Here is an 18,091-nt window from a genome sequence, read left to right as displayed (position 1 = left end):
ATGCACTTTCTAGTTATTATTCTGTATTCCGTACGTTTTTTGTAATCTATCTCCTTCAAAACCGTTCAACTTAGAAAAACCATTCAAACACCGTTAGATTCCTATTCTTTTGGACAACACTGCTTCTATTTTTCTCATTTTTAACATTTATATTTTTTATTTTATTCAACTTTATTTAACAAAAATTTATAATGTATTTCAATGGGGAGACCCTTCAAATTCTCATTCAAATTCCTCCTCTTTAAACTGTATCTACTTCCACATACATTGACATAGAGCCACCATTCAAACTTTAAAACGAAGACAAGACATTCAACTATTGAACTTGTATTTATCTTTTCAATATCTATTATACTTTTTCTTCAGTTCCAGTTTAAGTTTCATGATGTTTTTTCACCCGTTTCAGAGTTTATAATGGGTGTGTATGGGACGGAATGTTGGGGCTAGAGTGAGACAGCTCAACTGCTAGAGTGAGAGGAGCAAAAAAATTAATCTTAAAATCTTTTTTAAAACTGCTGCTGTGTCCGCAGCGCTTGCTCTACAGGTATGATTTTACCCTCAAAACGTAGCCATCGCTGTCCTCTTTCATCCAATGTGTTTACTATTGTACTAGGTGTTATGGTTCTTTCGTAAATGTCACCAATGCACAGCTTCCTCCCTCCAACTCTTCCATAGACTCTAATGTTAAAATGGCTCAGAAGGTTCGTTTGAAAATCAGAAGAGCATGGTGTCTTTCCACTGTCACCACGTCCATATAATAAACTCCACAGGCATGAAAACTGAGAATTCAGTAGACTAGAAGCTGCTGTCGCTCACGGTGAAAGAATTTCGTCAATACGACCTATACTTTTCATTTGGGAACGATTTGTTTCGCCCTGACTTTTCTGTTCATTTTAAGGAGCAAAAGTGAGGCGCATGTCTGTGTACGTGTGTATGGAGCCATTGGGTGCAGTCACTATAGCAACCAGGCTCACACCTGCCTGCTTAACGAGCTCTCTCTCACTGTACCAAGATTCATCTTAAACACTTCTCTTTCAACTGCTGCTGTGTCCACAGTGTTTGCTCTACAGCCATCATTTTACCCTCAAAACGTCGCCATCGTTGTTCTCTTTCCAACACCGTGTCTTTCAAAGCTCAGGCATTTAAACTTTTTAAACTGTGTAGATCCAAGCGGAGGGATCACATTTTAGTCATTCAGTGATTCAGAGAATATGAACTTTTAATATTCATTCAGATGTTTTCTGACTCTAAATGTTCTTTTCTCATTTCTTAGGGTTTTCTAATTTACAATTAAAACATTTTCAGCTTTTTTCCAACTTCTTCTGTGTAACCTTCAGCTTTTAGCAGTTCAGCACTTTTGTTTTCAGGTTAAATTCGGATTTTTTTTTTTATCTCATTCAAAATTTTTAACTCAAAATTCAGCAATTAATTCATTTCAGTGCATACATTCAGATTCAAGCATTCACACTGCAGTTTCTTCAGAAAATGCACTTTCTAGTTTACAGAGTCATGCTGATTGCCACATTTTGATGCAAAAGCAATAGTGATTCGTGCCTTATTAAAAATTTAATGATGTGATGTTTGGATGGTTTGTTTCCATGTTTAAGGTGCGTGCTTTAGCAGATCGATATGGTCTGTCCGTTCACATGGACGGAGCCCGGGTAATGAACGCCGCTGTAGCTCAGGGAGTGCCTCCATCTGCCATACTGCAGCACACAGACACTGTTAGTGTGTGCCTCTCCAAGGTGGGTTTGAAGTATATAAACACACACACACAAAGTCAAGATTCTTCTTAACCAAGGTGAAACTGGATTAATGTAACAATCAAAATCCTGGGTGTGTATCAGGGTTTGGGTGCCCCAGTTGGTACCGTGCTGGCTGGACCCAAGGACTTCATATCCAGAGCGGTACGGTGTCGCAAAGCACTCGGTGGGGGAATGCGGCAGGCTGGCATACTGGCAGCAGCTGGAAAACTCTCCTTACAGAATATGATTGGAAGACTGGAGGAGGATCACGGCAATGCAAAAATGTTTGCTCAAGGTGAGTAACTACCTGGTTATTCCATGAAAATTCAATCCACGTGACTTCCTCAGGATCTGCTGTTTTTTTATGCAATAACTTTAGTATGTTTAATGAAGCCATGCAAAATCTTACCTTTATTTAGTGAATGTTTCCTGAGTTCTAGAGGCTCAAATTACTGGAATTTGACTGATTTTACATGAATACCCTTCAATGAAAATTAAATACTTTACTGGCTCCCACTTTACTCCTTTGTGTAATTAGCTTGTTTCTTCTCCACGCTCAGCTCTTCTCGACTGCAATCCTAACTTGTTCGCTGTTGACTTGGCTGCCGTGGAGACAAATATCCTGCGTTTCCGCCTGCAGGATCTCAGTTTGAGTCCCCGCGAGTTCTGTGACCACATGGCTCAGGTTAGCGAGAGTGAGGAGGCTGCACTCGGGCAGGGGATACAGGTTCTCATGTACCCTCATTTTGGGAACTCTGTCAGGGCCGTGTGGCATCTTGGGATTTCTCCTGAAGACACTCAGCTGGCCATCCAGAAAATGCAGTTTGTGGTTTCTCAGCATGTGATGGAAAATATCAGGGCCCAGTGAAACCCAAGTCAGGATGAAACCTAATCTTAGAATGATTACAGAGTAATGTAGACTGTGAAAAATGGGACAAACACTTCTACAAGCATGTGAATCTGTTAAATGTAATTAAGCACAGTGTCTTGAATTTTATTTTGCACCCTTATGATTTATCTTTTATTAAAGAGATGGGTGCAAATACAACAAAGGGCACAGATGATGAAGACCTTCGTCCATTTTAACTGTGCAGCTCTCTGTAAGAATTTATATTAATCATTACTATACATTCTTTATATTATATTAATGAATATAATATTGAGGACTCTGTTGGAAAATGACCCATATTTCTGTACTCGCTTAAACTTCAGCAAACTTTAGAAATCTGACAACAAATTTGGAAACTTATTACCGCTGACTTTCTTTATTTTTTCAAATGTAAATAAAAGCAATAATAAAAACATGAAAGAAGCTTCTAAGAAGCATTTGTCACCTCATTTGTATGTTCTTATTTACTCACAGGTGTTTCCATCATCATAAAGTGGTGCAGAAAAGGCCCAAATCATCAGAAATTAAAGAAATAATAATAAAAAAAACATTCAAATGTCCTGGTGGTGGGTGACTGTCTGTTTTAAGGTGTCCTCCAAAATTCTCAAAGCTTGTTTTTGGCCACAAGATGGCACTACAATATCAGACCTCGAGTTTTTATGACTATAAGCAACAACAAAAAAGTGGAAATCAATTCGGGTATCTGGTTTTTATAACCAAAAAAGAAAAAGGATATTCGATATGTCAATACTTGTCGTGGTGAAGAAGGCAAGAAAAAGATCTGGCAGCGGTGGGATTCGAACCCACGCCATCGAAATGACTGGAGCCTAAATCCAGCGCCTTAGACCACTCGGCCACGCTACCGTGATACCACACGTCAGACACATATCTATTTATATGACGGGAAACATTATGTTCTTATTCACGTTATACCATTGATGGTGTAGTTTCACTACTACTACTAATACTAATAACTTTCTTCGAGCACATAATAAATTTGTAGTTATCACTGAAGCCCTGGACGGATAAGGCACTGCTAATATTTTTAATAAGAGCTAAAGAATGGTAAATGGTCTGTATTTGTATAGCGCTTTACTTGGTCCTAAGGACCCCAAAGCGCTTTACACTATACACAATCACCCACCCATTCACACACTGGTGATGGCAAGCTACGTAAAGAACGTACTCCCAACCCACTGTTAAGGTAGCTAAAGCCATTTTGGGGCCCTGTTAAACAAGTAAATAGTTGCAAGGATGTTTGGCTTGTCACCTGCACGATAGCTATTAAATGGCATGTAAGTGCGGTCGTAAAGTTTCCGATGAACCTCCGTGCTGCCACACGTGGCCTGTTTAGCTAGGCAACCATTGCTTGGAGTGGCACTTTGGAGGACGGTACAAACGGTTCTGCTCGTGGTACTGTCAAATGCTCCTGTGAAAGTACACAATTTTGCTTTTGCGGCCTGGCTGTACGATAATAATTTTAACTACTGCTACTTACGCTGTTTTTATTTGTTTGCCAGATCTAATTGAGACCTGTCAGAAGTCTTTTCTTCCTTACCGCTAAACACTCATTTCCGATTTATAATTCTATTTCCGACCGTCCTGAACGCAGCAGGACGCAGGGGCGTGGCCAACAGAGAACACTGCGATACGTGCGGAGGGAAGCCTTCGCCGTGGTGGACGGAACAAGAACAAAAGCCCTGCGCCAGGCACGTCCCGGACCTTGAGGATACCACGGAGAACTAGGAGGCATCCACTCTTGTTTTGGTCTCAGAGGAGGGGTGAATTCCTGCTCCTGGAGCCTTGACTATTTAAGTGCAAACCAATACCGAGAGACGGAAGAAGACCGAGGTGACTGGATTTGCTGTCACAGTCTGTCAAGATTGAGGGATTAGAGGTGTGTCTTTACATCCGATTATTCATTGGCTGGTCATTTAATACTTTTACTATAACATATCTAACAGCAGGTCGCGATAGATTAAATTAGAAGATGATTCTTTGTAGGAAACTCCACTGCTGCATGCTGTAGTTGTACAACAGGAATGGCTGCTGCTAGATGTTTTACAACGTGGGGGGCACATTGAACCTGCAGAAGCATGTTCTTGAGTGTGCATTCCTGTGCTCCTACTTTAAAACTCTCAGAGCACAGTAACCTTTGATTACAGAAGGACCGACTGACTTGCTAGATAACACAGATAAAATGAATGGAAATGCTTTTGATTGCTGGTAGCCTTACTGATAACTTAGAGCTCCCATGATGTGTGTTGTTGAATGAAATATATGGCTGTAACTCAAATGTGAAGGTCTGGCCCCCTTTGAAGTCCTCACATTTGGTGTAAGAGTTGTGCAGCCATGATCCATGCTTGTTTTGGACATACACTAACATGGCTGTCACCTGGTTCCCTGACTGTGCACTCTGCATGTGACTGTTTTTTCCCTACTTCCAGTCCATTCTCACACTCTGTTGTCAAAACAGCAACAGAAACCATGGAGGACGAACTCATGTTCAGCATGGAGGAGGATGGCAGCGCCAAGAGACCCTCTGCCCAGCGGAGTGCCCTCAAACACAGAGCATCCTCCCTCAGCGAGTCCAACGCCAGCGAGGATGATGACGAAGACCACTTCATCTGCCCCATCCTGGACGATTCGGCCAAAGAAGTGTGCAGCCACCTTAAAAACCTGGTTTACACACGGCAGCTGTCAAACTCGCTCCCTAAATCCAACTTCATGTACAGGGTGAGATATAAGACGTGGGGCTATGACAGTTTGTTGTGCTGATGCATCATCCCCACCTCTCAGTTCTGCAATGTTTCTGTTTGCCTTTTAAGGTGTGATGATACGCGCATGCCTGCACACACGTTCTGTGTGGCTCGTCTGGTATTTCAACGTGTGTGTTTATGTGTTTGATCGAGTGAAGCGCTGGTCAACCCACCTTTTATTTAAATGTACTTTCTGACAGGAAGCAGCAGAGAGCGGTTTCACCTCGTGATTATGATGTGTGTAAACACGGCTCTCTCTCTCTCCACATCAGCAGGGAGCTGCAACAAAAGCTCGATTCAGTGCGCGCGGCTCTTTAAATTTTTGTGTGGCGGTGGTGTTGCTGTTTCAGAGCCTCCTGGCTGTTAATGTTATCTAAAGTGATGTTGCATACATTTCCTGTTGATGATAAAGGATCCGTTTTCTTGTTTGTTTGTTTTTTTTTTGCATAGAACGAAAAAGAAACAGATACAGTGGCAGGACATCGATCGTACAAGGTTTTGTCTGAGAGTGCACGGGTATGTTTGGATCTAAATCTTGGTTTTTCCTTCTCTCCCTTTTATACCACTGACCATCCACGCCTCCAGCTCCTCACTCTGCCCTTCAATTTGCCTCTCCCTGCTTTTACTTTTAACCACTTCATCCCTCCCGGATCTTTTTATTTTATTTTTTATTTTATGGATAAACATGTGTCGCCTGTTCCTCTTCAACATAAGTGCTGCTCCTTCCTCACTCTAAATAGAAAGACATCTGCTGGACTGTGAGCAGTGGTGCACGAGGAGGACGTGCTGCTGAGCAGCGTAGGTTGGGCCAAGGCTTGGGTTACTTGCTAACAGATTTAGCTTACTCGTGACATCTGATTCAAGTTATTTTTTTGAAAACTGCACATGTTCACTTTAAGGTAGCTGTAAATTATTTTATTTACGGCGACCTTACAGCCCAGAAATCCACTCATAATTTTACCATGGCTTCATTCTCCTGTGGTATTTGTTTTCAGTGTCTGCTTCATGTTTGTGTGCTTTGTTGTGAGCCACGTGGTTGTTTTGACTCCCTAAATCGAGAGGGAGAGCCCTTTAATGCAGAAATCGTGACATTATAGATTTCAATTTGAGAGCTGATAATAATTGCAGAAAAAACAATGCATGCATTGTTGAGTAAAGAGAACAGACTGGCTTAGAACTGCTTTTATTGTGCAGATTAAACAGCTTTGCATGGAAGGGCTTCCCCTCTTTCTTCTGTGTTCGAGCAATCCTGATGTGAGAAACTGACTTTTATTCTGCTCCCGAGCTCATAAGATCTTTATATTTCTCTGTCTTGTTTTTCTACCAGGCAACATGGCTGCACGCTATCGAAAAGGCAAAAGCGATGCCCGACCCCTGGGCGCAGTTTCACCTGGAGGAGATAGCGACTGAACCCTGCATTCGTTACAGGTCTGACTTTGACTTTGTGGCAAAGATGAAACTCTTTCACAGCAGATTTGACCTCTTCTGTTTGACCCTTTGAGTGTTCAGTTAAGTAGGGCTTGTTCCAGCATGTAAAGTACCAGAACAAGATCATCAATTTCAGCAGTGTTTTTCCTGTTGTGTGAGAATATTGCTGTGTGCAGCTTATTTTTCTGAATGGGGTTATTTTGGGCCCTCCACCCAAGAGGTTTTGGCCTGAATACAAGAAAATTAAACAGAACTGATACAAAATCATGTTTTTAACGTAATCTCTGTTGATTTAGATTCCATTTACAGAGATAAACAGACATTTTTGTTCAGCAAATGGTCAGAAATCATACGTGAATAAATCTGCTTTTACAGATTGTGCATGCAAGTGTAATATCTCCCAAAAAGCAAGTTCTGTGCCAGGAAAAACAGCTAAATCTTAACCTAATAAATTTAAAATGCAGCCAGTCTGTAATCATAACATTGTTTGTCAATCAGGAAATTCAAATTAAATCTGCATTTACTGATGTTTTAACCACTCAGGAGCCAGTGCAACAAGCTTTAAATGAAGTTGAAATGACTGAAATGTTCGCATACTGTTGCTTATCGACGTATACAGCAAAAATGTGACAGTCATGTGAGTAATATTTGCCCTCCTTTGGCTCAGTTTGTGGTCTGCAGTAACTGCTGAGGAAGATATCCAACCCTTTAGAGCTTTATGTTCTTCTCCTAGTCGTTAAGTTTGGTGGTGAGCTGGAGGTGTGCAGTGTTTTCTTCTTTTTAGTTTTTCCACCGAAAATAACTGCCTATTATGCAAATGAAAAGCAGTAGAGCATCAATTTTTATAGATATGAGGAAAAAGTGATCTCGGCCTTTGTGTATATCTGTAAAAGTATGAAAAAGAGTAGTTTTAAATCATTTCAATGAGTTGTTTGGGCTCGTCTTGAACCGACAGCAGACCTCATTTATTCTCTGTTGCTCATATCTCGGTCAGTGATGCTCTGCTATTATTAACTGTACACAAACATCTCTGGCGTCTGTTGGCCCCATGAACTTGGGTGTGATGCTGAATGTGCATCCAGATATTATGACCACAGAATCCTGTGGCTGCTGCATGAACAGCTCTCACAGTCCAAACTGCAGAAGCACACATGAGTTCACTGGGTGCGGACAAAAAGCAGGAGGAAAAATCCCGTTACGTAACCAGACGGAGAGCTTGTATTTGACTGCGGGGGAGGAGGGATCGTCAGGGGTGGGATTTGCCCTCATGCTCCCATTACATGTGCTAATTTTACCCTCGTGTAACCTCACTCCTCTTTGCCCCCCTGCAGGAGGAACTCAGTGGGATGAAAGTCATAGTACGTTGCGTTCCTAAAGCAGAGATTAGATGTTGGAAAGGGAACAGGGCTCGTTTTTCCGTGGGCGGAAAAATAGAGTTTAGAGTTTTAGGACGTGCAGCTGCACTTTTAGTACATCCAGCATACATTAACTCGGGACACACGCCCAGACGGGCCAAACAGACAGTCTGATCCTGTCTGATAGTGTTCACACCCACATTTATATCACTATAGTCAACTCCCTCCACTCCAAAATAACGTCAGTCCTAAACAAAATGAATAAGAGAGGTCAAAATGACCTTAAATGAAAAGTCGTTCCCTCCCTGCTACATTCTTCTCTCCTTGTTGTTTTTGTGTGCAAAGGAAACTCGATGCTTGTATGTGCTTCCTTGATAAGAATAATTAATGGGCTGCTGATGGAGAGACTGCACTGGGCAAACATGAACAGAAGTAAGAAGCTTAAATAACTTCTGTGATGAATAGTTTTATCTCTGTTTTCTCGGTGTGCTGGGTTATTGATCGAGGGAGGGGAATGGCTTCAAAAAGGCAGGTCAGCGAGGCGATGGGCCTGTGAATGATTAACAAAGTAATAGGTGGAAAACAATCTGAGAAAATAAACACGGACATCTTCTCCCGGCACAGCCGTGCTGCTCTGTGACTAAAAAAAACAACAAAAAACATGAGCCACAGATGTGTCACAGCAAGAAGACACGATTGCAGAGCTGAAGTACACTCAGGCGGGGATCATACACGGGCAGCTGCAGATACATGAGCGAGTATTCATTGCTTTTGGAATCCTTTAAAGCTGCTCAGTGAAATTTACACCAGTGGGAGACGAGTGGGAGATTTGGCTACACCTAAAATTTATTCTACTTTCACGTTTTTTCCTCAGTTCATTGTTCGTTTAATTATTAAAAAGAAATGTCCACCTCCATTTTTTTTTTTTCCTGTCCAGTCTGCCAGTGTGATGAATAGTTATATTTACAGGGAGGTGCACATCGGGTTACAGCAGAGGTTACAGAAGCTAAATGTCAGTGTTCCTGTTTTACATTATCACCAAACCCACTTCTTCACAGAAGTGCTGTGCACGTTGTTAAGTCAGCTGAACAACGTGTTAGTAGCTGCTAATACTTTAAACGTTAAAAAGCCTAAATGTTGTTAACTCATATTATTCGCATGTTAAAAAACATAAGTTTATAGTTGATTTTTGTTTTGCAAAACAAAACGGCGATCCTCGCATCTTCGGGTTTTTTTTTTTTGGTTTTTTTTTTAATTACTGCATTTGCTATGCATTATACAACATTTCTGCTGTGGACTGTTGTGTCTTAAATTCTCTTAAAACCTTACAAAATGATCTACAACTGTCAAAATAATGTAAAATCGTAATGCTGAAAGTTTAAAAAAATTTGCAGAAATAAGTAGCTTTACTGTTTTGTTCGTTTTTGGGGTTTTTTAATGGGTCATATCTCCCTCAAATCTCCCTGAAAAATTTGGATACTGTTTTTTATTCTGTCCTATTCTCAAAACTACTCAAAACCTCTCAGAATTACACCCGTTCTATATACACTATTTTGGAGTCGCTCACTCATGAAATCCTGCTGCCTCTTTCAAATGCAGACATTCTGATTGGGTTAGATTGAAGTATTCGAGGTTTTTTTTATTTTATTTTTATTTTTTTAAATACATAGATGTCAAATCCTCTTTTAAATTTTTAATAGTATGTAATTAAATAGATAATTAATATAGCTGTTCATCTTCACAGGTACAATGCCGTTACAGGGGAATGGGTTCAAGACCAGATCCACATGAAGATGGGTACACAGGTACTACACCTCACTTTACTTTAGGAACTCACAGTGTCTTTCTCTCTCATCTAATTTATGTCCCCTTGTCTTGTTTCTCACAGCCTTTTGGGAAAGGGGCCATGAGGGAGTGCTTCAGAGCGTGAGTCTATATTCATCGCTTCTTATCTAATGACTGTTGCCCTCATGACGTTCTGGTCTCTTTGTAAACAAAACAGAGGAAAATGTCTGACTTAAATTAGAAAGCAGCGCAGGTCAACATTCCTCACATTTCTCTGTCAGGATAGCAGCAGCTGACATGTTCATTATTTTCTGAGAAACACGCTAAACGGGCTCTGCGAAGTCTCTTGTGGCGGGACATGGAGCTCATTTTTAACTCTTTCTCATAGTATTGGTTCCCTGGATGTTAATTGGTTAAAATCGCAGTGGGCGGCGCCATCACGGCTGCACTGGCTTTTGCATGGCACTGCAGAATCCCAGAGAAAAAGCCTAACACTCTAATTGTTAAAGGTCAATCGTCTGTTATGTTGGGAATGTAAGAGAGCCATCAATCAACACCCCCCCCCCCCCCCCCCCACACACACACACACACTTTAGTTATTTTCCGTTTAAAAATAAATCTCCCAGCATCCACCAGCGCAAACATTAAAGGTCCTAAAAAAGAAGCATGTTTTTCCTCTTGGATTTATACACATGTGGATTTAAATCAGTTTTTCTTCTGTGACCTGAGATCACTTGGGGCACATCTGATATCTATTATTTATGAAGAAGGCTTTATTTATGTATTTTTATTAAGATTTAAAGCAGCGAGGGAGTTTCTTTATCTTTAAAGTAATGTAGATTTACTGTGATCCGTTTACCCTGCAGGAAGAAGTTGTCGAATTTCTCACACAGCAGCAACTGGAAGTCGGCGTCCAACTATGTGGCCAAGCGTTACATGGAGACGGTGGATAGAAATGTTTACTTTGAGGACGTCAGGCTGCAGATGGAGGCCAAACTTTGGGGCGAGGAGTACAATCGCCACCGACCTCCCAAACAGGTACGGGAGAAATGAGGTGGTATCGATAAAATCAGGGGAAGTCAACAGAAAGAGTTTGGGAAGACGTACTGGCCTCTGATTGGTGCTTCTTTTCTTTTTTTTCTTTCTTTTTTTTCAAATATTTATATACTATTCGGATAAGCGGTTGAGAAAAGACTCAAATGTGATTTCCAATTAAATGAAAATTATTTTCCTTTTATTATCTTATGCTGACCCTTTAGCTGCTCCCACTTTGAGTTAACTTTCTTATGATTGGCTGCCCCTCACAAACAGAAGACTTGAACAGCAGGTGGGTGGGGCTTCAGAGATGACCATATTAGGGATATCGGCTCTCAGTGACACCATACAGAGCCAAGACCAGAAAAAACTGTCTGTAACGGAGCATTTAGTGAACTCTGGAGCCTTCAGTTTTCGCTTGCAGGTATATATTTGTACATTTACCAATATTTTTAAAAGATCCGGGTCTTATCTTAAGTTGCCTCCTGTCATCTCTTATCACCCTCACCCCCCAGTATCAGAATCAGATGATGCCTCGTAATCCTCGTTCCGTTTTAAATCCTCAGGTGGACATCATGCAGATGTGTGTGGTGGAGATGACAAACCGACCCAGTAAACCTCTCTTCCACCTGGAGCATTACATCGAGGGCAAGTACATCAAGTACAACTCCAATTCTGGCTTTGTCAGGGACGACAACATCCGCCTCACTCCACAGGTGAGTGGTCGCCTGTGGAGTGGTATGAATACATGCTAAAGACACAAGCTGAAGACACAGTCAAATATAATTTCCCTCTTTTCTCCGTCAGGCCTTCAGTCACTTCAGCTTTGAGCGGTCGGGCCACCAGCTGATCGTGGTGGACATCCAGGGAGTCGGCGATCTCTACACCGACCCTCAGATCCACACAGCGAAGGGGACCGACTTTGGAGACGGAAATCTAGGTATGCTTACCTTTCAGCAAACTGCTGCTACAAACTTAGATCAGTAAGTGTTTAAAAAGCTTCAACCTGATCACACCTGTGTTTCAGGTGTGCGAGGCATGGCCCTGTTCTTCCACTCGCATCTGTGTAACAAGATCTGCAAAAGCATGGGCCTGACGCCTTTCGACATTTCCCCTGCGGAGATGTCCCAGCTGGACGGCACCAACAAACTGCTCGTAATTATGTTTTAATCATGCTTTAAATATTAGGGGCTGAAATCAGCAGCCTTTAAAGTAGAAGTAGCAGCAGTAGGAATAGTTTGGGGGGGGGGGGTTATATTTATTACCTATACTTATTGGTTGGTTTATTACCTGGAAACAAACAACCATCAGTAGCAAAGTGGTGTGAGAGCGAATCACTTCCTGTGTGGACCAGTTTGGGTTTTTTGCTTTTCTTTCTTTTGGAAAGCCAAACTCACAAAAGCTTCCTCTTCCACTTGTTCTGCTGAGCTGTTTGGCTTCCTCATTGCTGCTTGCAGCTGTATCTCACTTTGCTCACAGTTTCCATATTTAGGCATGAATGTCTGCTGAAAGTTTATATCCTGGTAGAAGATGTTGGTCTGTGGCTTAAAAGAGCAGAGAACAAAAAGAAAGAGAAATTCTGAGTTCTTCCTCTTTTTATTTTCATCTTTCTTCCTTTTTTTTTTTCTCATTGTAGAAGTCAGCCCAGACTGTGCTGAGAGGCTCAGAGGAGCACTGCGGTTCTCCTCGTGTTCGCACCATGTCGGCCAGCCGGGCGCCTCCGCTCCTATCCCGCCTGTCTGAGACCTCGTCTGCAGATGAGAGCATGAGCGACATGGAATCGATCCCCTGCTCCCCTCTCATCCTTCCCTGCTCCCCCCCAACTGCAGCTGGCTCTATAGGCAAGTTAGCAATCAGTAAATGCAAGCAAGACCCACAGAAAATGTTACTGTATATATAAAAATGGACATAGTAGTTAGCAAAGTCCAGTCATGAAGCTCTTGGTATTTTAAAAAGGGATGTAACGAGCGAGACGTGAATCAATTGCCTCATCGCTCTATTTGATTCTAACTAGAACCACATGTTTTATTTGATTTATTAAATGAAGCTTAAAAGTAGTGATAGAGTTCTTAAACCCATCAGGAATGTGTTTACTGAGATCGCAAATCATGTGAGCAGAGACTTCTATGTAACTGGAAAGTTTTTTACAACCAGAGGAATCCCCCTTGCTAGTATGGCAGGTTATGGCAGTAACATGTCCATCTTTCATATACAGTCCATGTTGTGATTCATTCTCAGATCTGGTATTTTCCCATTTTCTCGTTAATTTGAATGAATAAAAGCATTCACACTGACGACTACGTATAAATAAAGTGCACTAAGAGTACTTGGACAAAGTATTGACAGTGACATGGTCACATGTGCAAAACAAGAGGAACCAATAATCTATTTTTAGCCAGAAGGAGGATTTCAGCGTTGACAGTACTCATGTCGAGTTAGTAGACAGATTAGTATAGACATTTATGTCATTGTATGTTACTGGAAATTTGCTAGCAGAGGTATCTAGAGATATCTTGAGATACACAAGTATTCAGACATAGCTTACATACTGTGGAGCTAAAGTGGTGAGTGGTTTTGCATTTTATTTCAATTTTACAGGCTCGTCTTTTATCGGAATGTATGAACACGACAGAATAAGCAACACAAGCGAACACAGGGTAAGTAAAAACTGATGGTGAGAGTGGCTCTAACCAGCACAAGCAATGAAAGAAAGCACATTTAAAAAAACAAAGAGCGCTGCATCATCACTCCCCCAACCCCAAGCTTCACATTGATTAACAGCATTACTTACATTATTTAAAACTATATCTGTGTAGCTGACTTGTTGACAAAAGTTTACCACCAGGAATCAGAAATTCTTGTCTTAATTTTTGTCTTTAGGAATCAGAAAACGGCGGGGACAGCGGCTACCCGAGCGAGAGGAGGAGTGAAGGAGACCCAAATGACCACATAGACGGGGTAAAGATTTTTGTCACTGCTCAACAGAAATGGACAGAGGAAGCTTTTAGTTAATCATTAAATGTATTTTTCCTGTGATCCAAATCCCGCTTTTGGATCCAGTTTGTGAACGTCCTCTTGCATATTACCTGAAATGAGCTTCATCATGCCCCGTCGATGCACTTATTCAACACTTGTTAGATTTCGTGACAGCTGGTTTTACAGTCCGTGTCATATTGTCACATAGATCCATCATCGCTACAACAGACAATATTCAGAATCGGACGAGGAAAGTGTCAGACGGGTAAAGAAACATAAATATCCCTAAATCCCTTCCTCACCTCATTCATAATCATCATCATCACCACTTTAATCAAATAACCCTACTTTAATTTCCCTTTGAACATCATCTTTACTTTTGTTTTCCCATCACTTGTTTAACCATGAAAGCCCCTCCTTACCTCTCCTCTAATTCCACTCCTCCTACTTTGTTTCCCCTCACTAGAGGAAGATGGTAGCTCCTCCAAGAGTCTCTGCGAACTTAAACTCAAACACTCCTGACAACGAATGGGTGATTATTTGCATGGAAGCTCCTGAGCCAGGTGTTTCCCTGTGCAGCGCTTTGCAGTCTTTTTTTAGCCGTGAAGCATAATGTTTGCCTCCAGCATGATGGCTCTGCTTTTCAAACGGTTCCGATTTGTGTGGATTGAACTCGCTGTCGCTATTTTCCTGTTGACGCCTGCTTTATTTATTTAGTGAACGAAAACAATTGGAAAATACAAATGGAGATAAAAAGTGATACTTGGAACTGAAACACCATCTACCTCCTTTACCTTCGCCTGCTCTGCCATCCCGCTTATTCTCACTTCTATAACTGTGTGTGTGTCTGTATGTGCGCTCCTTTTGCATTAACAGGGATGTACTCATCCATCTCTGAGCTCAAAGCAGACTTTCCTGGATGGGTACACCTCTGAGACTGCAGTGTGACTTTTCAACCATAATATATTTCTTGCAGTGAATATCAGATGGTAACTTTTTTTGTCCTTTTCTTCTTTCTTGGATCTTTGGCGCCTGCTTCTGTTCAGTTGACCGAGGAGAAGTGGACCTTCTATCACTCATCCCGCGCTCACGTCCACCGACCTTCCTGTGTGGCCACCGAGGTGGAACGACTCAACAATCTGCTGCAGAAGAAGATCGGCCAGTCGATTCTTGGAAAAGTAAGAGGAGGAAACATTAGTTAATTTAATGTTTCCGTGCCACTATTTAACTCTGGTCCCACCAACACTAAAAACACTTACATTGTTACAATTTTTGAAATCTTTCTTTGATTCTAAGCATTCAGTTCAGTCCAAACTCCTCCTATCGCAAACCAAACACAATGAGGCAGCTCTGCATGCTTCAAGCGCTTATATTCTTTATCTCCCACCCAGGTCCACTTGGCTATGGTCCGGTACCACGAAGCGGGTCGTTTCTGCGAGAAGGACGAACAATGGGACCAGGAGTCGGCCATGTACCACCTGGAGAGAGCTGCCATGTGTGGAGAACTGGAGGCCATCGTAGCTTTGGGACAGTGCTGTCTGCAGCTACCTCATCATATACTGCCAGACATGGAGCTGGAGGTACTGTGCGCCATCTATTTTCCTTTCTTTTGTTGAGCTTAACTTCACAGGGTGGCTTTATATTCTGGTGTGTGTGTGTTGTTGGCAGGATAATGCAGGAAACAGGATGAGAGGTTTCAAGTATCTGCTGCAGGCTGCTGAGGCTGGCGACAGATCTTCTATGATCATAGTGGCCAGAGCCTTTGATACTGGAGTCGGTCTGTCTGCTGACAGGTGAGTGAAGGTTCATTCAAAGCAGATGTTTCAGGTAAAACGTAGGAATCCTGCCTTTGCTTGATAGTACTTCCCTCTTGTGGCCGGTTGGATTTTTACAGTTGCTTTTTTTAAGTGGTGGTGATTTGTGAGTTAAAGCATTTTATCCTTTCGCCTTCACAGAAAGCAGGACTGGGCCGAGGCGGTTCACTGGTACAACAGTGCGCTGAACATGATGGACTTCGACGAAGGAGGAGAGTTCGATGGGACCCAGGACGAGCCTCGCCACCTTCTGCTGGCCAGAGAGGCAGAGATGTACCAGGAGGGAGGCCACAACCTCGCCGCAGACCCACAGAGAGCAGGTTCAACCCGATGCCGAGTGCAGAATTTTAACTTCAAGAAATCGTACACCAGTTTCTGTCTGACCGTTTTCCCAGTGAAGCAGTAGGGCTTGTGATTTTGATCTGTGGCACGGAGAAGCTTTAGTCTCACATGATGGTCGTGGGGTTGGGGTTCATTTCTGTTTGGTGGAGCGACTGCCTGTAACATCTCATTCTGTCTCTCTCCTGCAGGTGACCTTTTTACTGAAGCTGCAGAAGCCGCCATGGCGGCCATGAAGGGTCGACTGGCTAACCAGTACTACATGAAAGCTGAAGAAGCCTGGGCACAAATGGAGGAGTAACTCCACAACATAAAAGAGATTTATTTTAACCTCCAAAAAGGCCACGAGACTTGATGTGTGGCTGTTTTTCTTTCTTTTTTTGTTTTTTTTACACATTCTGGGTAAAACCTGAATGACTTCAGTTTACATTACTGTTTTTATGACAGATTTTTTTGGTGTTGGTGGTTTGTTTGTGTGCGCGTTTGGTGTGTGTTGAGCCATTCAGCATCAGACTTTTATCTTCAGGATTCTTTCTGTATGGTTGTAAAGCTAGATTTCCTGGCTCCTCATTTCTTTCATTTCATGTCTATATTAACCTTTAGAGTTAAGTTAATGTGATTCTATGAATGAAAAGGTCTGACCTATCAAAAAAAGATTTACTTATTTTGACGCAGATGTTAACATGTTTATGTTTAAGAGAATATGTGTGATAAAGAAAAGTGCTTGGAATATGAAACTGTAAAATAAAAGTTTGCCTTTCTTTTTACCAATCATGATCCTGTTGTGATTTTTCTAACTAGTGGAAGGACTCTTGTAACCTAAAATGAGGGTGTTTTGTGAGTGTCATAACAGAAACAATTTACCTTAGTTTTTTGCACCATTAACTAAAATAAGTTAATTTGCAGTCAGATTGGTTATGGGACAAAAGAAAACAAGTAAATGCTTCAGCTCACTAGTCTTGTTTTTCTTTGCAGTTTTCTCTGATCCCGGAGCTCAGAGATATGTCACCACTTTGCCAAGTTCTGGAAGAAGACCCATACTATTATCCTCAGAGAAGAGGAAGATTGGTCGGTATAATCTGGAATCGCTAAGTTTCAAGCCTGTGATGAACTGTAAACTGCTGTAGTGCAGGTTTTACATCATGAACTGAGAGGGTCCAACAAAGAAAGAAGCCCCCAAAATCCGCTTACAAGAAATATGCAGTGGCCCACATGGGCAAAGCAAATCCCTTGAAAGAAAATTTTGATGGTCAACTAAGAAAAAGATTAAGCTGTAGTATATTTTAACCCTCTGATGCATGAATTATGAAAGCCTTGGTCAAGATTTTTTTCTTAAGTGCTTTTATTCTTCTCAGGACATGAAAAAAAATGTTCAACTCTTTTTTTCCCAAAAATATGTTTTTTTATAAAGTTATAAACTTGTCCACTCCAGTGGACTACATGCGCCTGAGCACTTAGCATGAAATACTGTGAATTTACTATAAAAATTAATTACCTTGTGTTCTATTGTAAATATACAAACACTTGTTTGCTTGTATCCTTTGAAAAACATCTCAGCAATTTTTTTGGAACTTTCAACTCATAAGGCCCCAATGTTTAGACGTAAATAACAAAACCAATCAACAGTCCTAGCTGTGAATCCTACACCTGAATATGGCAAACTATCTCCAACAAGAGAAACATTTTTGAGTCTACACAGTTCTATAACGATGCAGGACAGTATTACCAAGCCCTTAGTAGCATGCTGGAAGAAAACACAAACTGACATCTTAGTCTCTGCATCTCCAAACACTTCTGTGTTCATCACACCTAGGCTGTCCGTAGTTCCTATGTCTCTGTTCTGCTCTGGCAGCCACTCTCATCATCACTGGACTTATCACTGAACTCATCATCACTGCACTCATCAATGAAATCATCATCACTGGAGCTGGATGGAATTTCCTGGACTATTCTGTACGCTGCCTTA

At 41.6% G+C, this 18,091-nt stretch overlaps 2 protein-coding genes and 1 non-coding gene across 9 annotated transcripts in view; 2 read left to right on the top strand and 1 right to left on the bottom strand.

Annotated features, from left to right (window-relative positions):
• tha1 (threonine aldolase 1) overlaps nt 1-3,068 on the top strand; it is a 42,392-nt gene extending 39,324 nt beyond the window's left edge. Inside the window, exons 5-7 of the mRNA XM_085285027.1 lie at nt 1,608-1,745; nt 1,848-2,040; nt 2,306-3,068. Of these exons, the coding sequence (XP_085141153.1) occupies nt 1,608-1,745; nt 1,848-2,040; nt 2,306-2,613 (639 nt within the window). The 3' untranslated portion in view covers nt 2,614-3,068. The remainder of the gene's footprint in view (nt 1-1,607; nt 1,746-1,847; nt 2,041-2,305) is intronic.
• Nucleotides 3,069-3,416: 348 nt separating this feature from the next.
• trnal-uag (transfer RNA leucine (anticodon UAG)) lies at nt 3,417-3,498 on the bottom strand. The gene has a single exon. It is a non-coding gene; the product is annotated as a tRNA-Leu (tRNA).
• A 760-nt stretch (nt 3,499-4,258) lies between these two features.
• On the top strand, nt 4,259-16,896 carry eef2k (eukaryotic elongation factor 2 kinase). Of its 7 annotated transcripts, none has more exons than XM_085285020.1 (20): nt 4,259-4,531; nt 5,082-5,370; nt 5,844-5,909; nt 6,721-6,821; nt 9,921-9,981; nt 10,065-10,102; nt 10,828-10,999; nt 11,563-11,712; nt 11,804-11,936; nt 12,024-12,151; nt 12,633-12,837; nt 13,595-13,653; nt 13,877-13,954; nt 14,181-14,237; nt 14,439-14,504; nt 15,019-15,150; nt 15,364-15,552; nt 15,641-15,765; nt 15,928-16,106; nt 16,317-16,896. In XM_085285020.1, exons 2-20 carry the CDS (start codon nt 5,122-5,124, stop codon nt 16,424-16,426), a joined length of 2,298 nt encoding a protein of 765 aa, XP_085141146.1. In that variant the 5' UTR covers nt 4,259-4,531; nt 5,082-5,121; the 3' UTR covers nt 16,427-16,896. The 7 variants fall into 7 exon arrangements, with proteins under 7 accessions (XP_085141146.1, XP_085141145.1, XP_085141149.1 ...); XM_085285019.1 differs by having other exon boundaries at nt 4,260-4,531; nt 5,111-5,370; XM_085285023.1 differs by lacking the exon at nt 5,844-5,909 and having other exon boundaries at nt 4,260-4,531; nt 5,111-5,370.
• Nucleotides 16,897-18,091: the final 1,195 nt, after the last annotated feature.

Source organism: Mchenga conophoros, linkage group LG8, assembly GCF_057382185.1.
Source record: "Mchenga conophoros isolate Kocher_MC1m ecotype Shallow Benthic linkage group LG8, M_conophoros_male_GT1.1, whole genome shotgun sequence".
NCBI classification, from domain to species: Eukaryota; Metazoa; Chordata; class Actinopteri; order Cichliformes; family Cichlidae; genus Mchenga; species Mchenga conophoros.
The sequence above is the reverse complement of the archived record's forward strand: the minus strand, read 5'-3'. Positions and strand labels throughout refer to the sequence as shown.

Excerpts from the sequence above, each read along its gene's own strand:
- eef2k (XM_085285020.1), top strand. The coding sequence starts at position 5,122 with ATGGAGGACGAACTCATGTTCAGCATGGAGGAGGATGGCAGCGCCAAG. Across the intron at positions 14,505-15,018 it reads ACACTCCTGACAACGAATGG|TTGACCGAGGAGAAGTGGAC; the intron begins GTGATTATTTGC and ends GCTTCTGTTCAG. Across the intron at positions 15,151-15,363 it reads GCCAGTCGATTCTTGGAAAA|GTCCACTTGGCTATGGTCCG; the intron begins GTAAGAGGAGGA and ends TCTCCCACCCAG.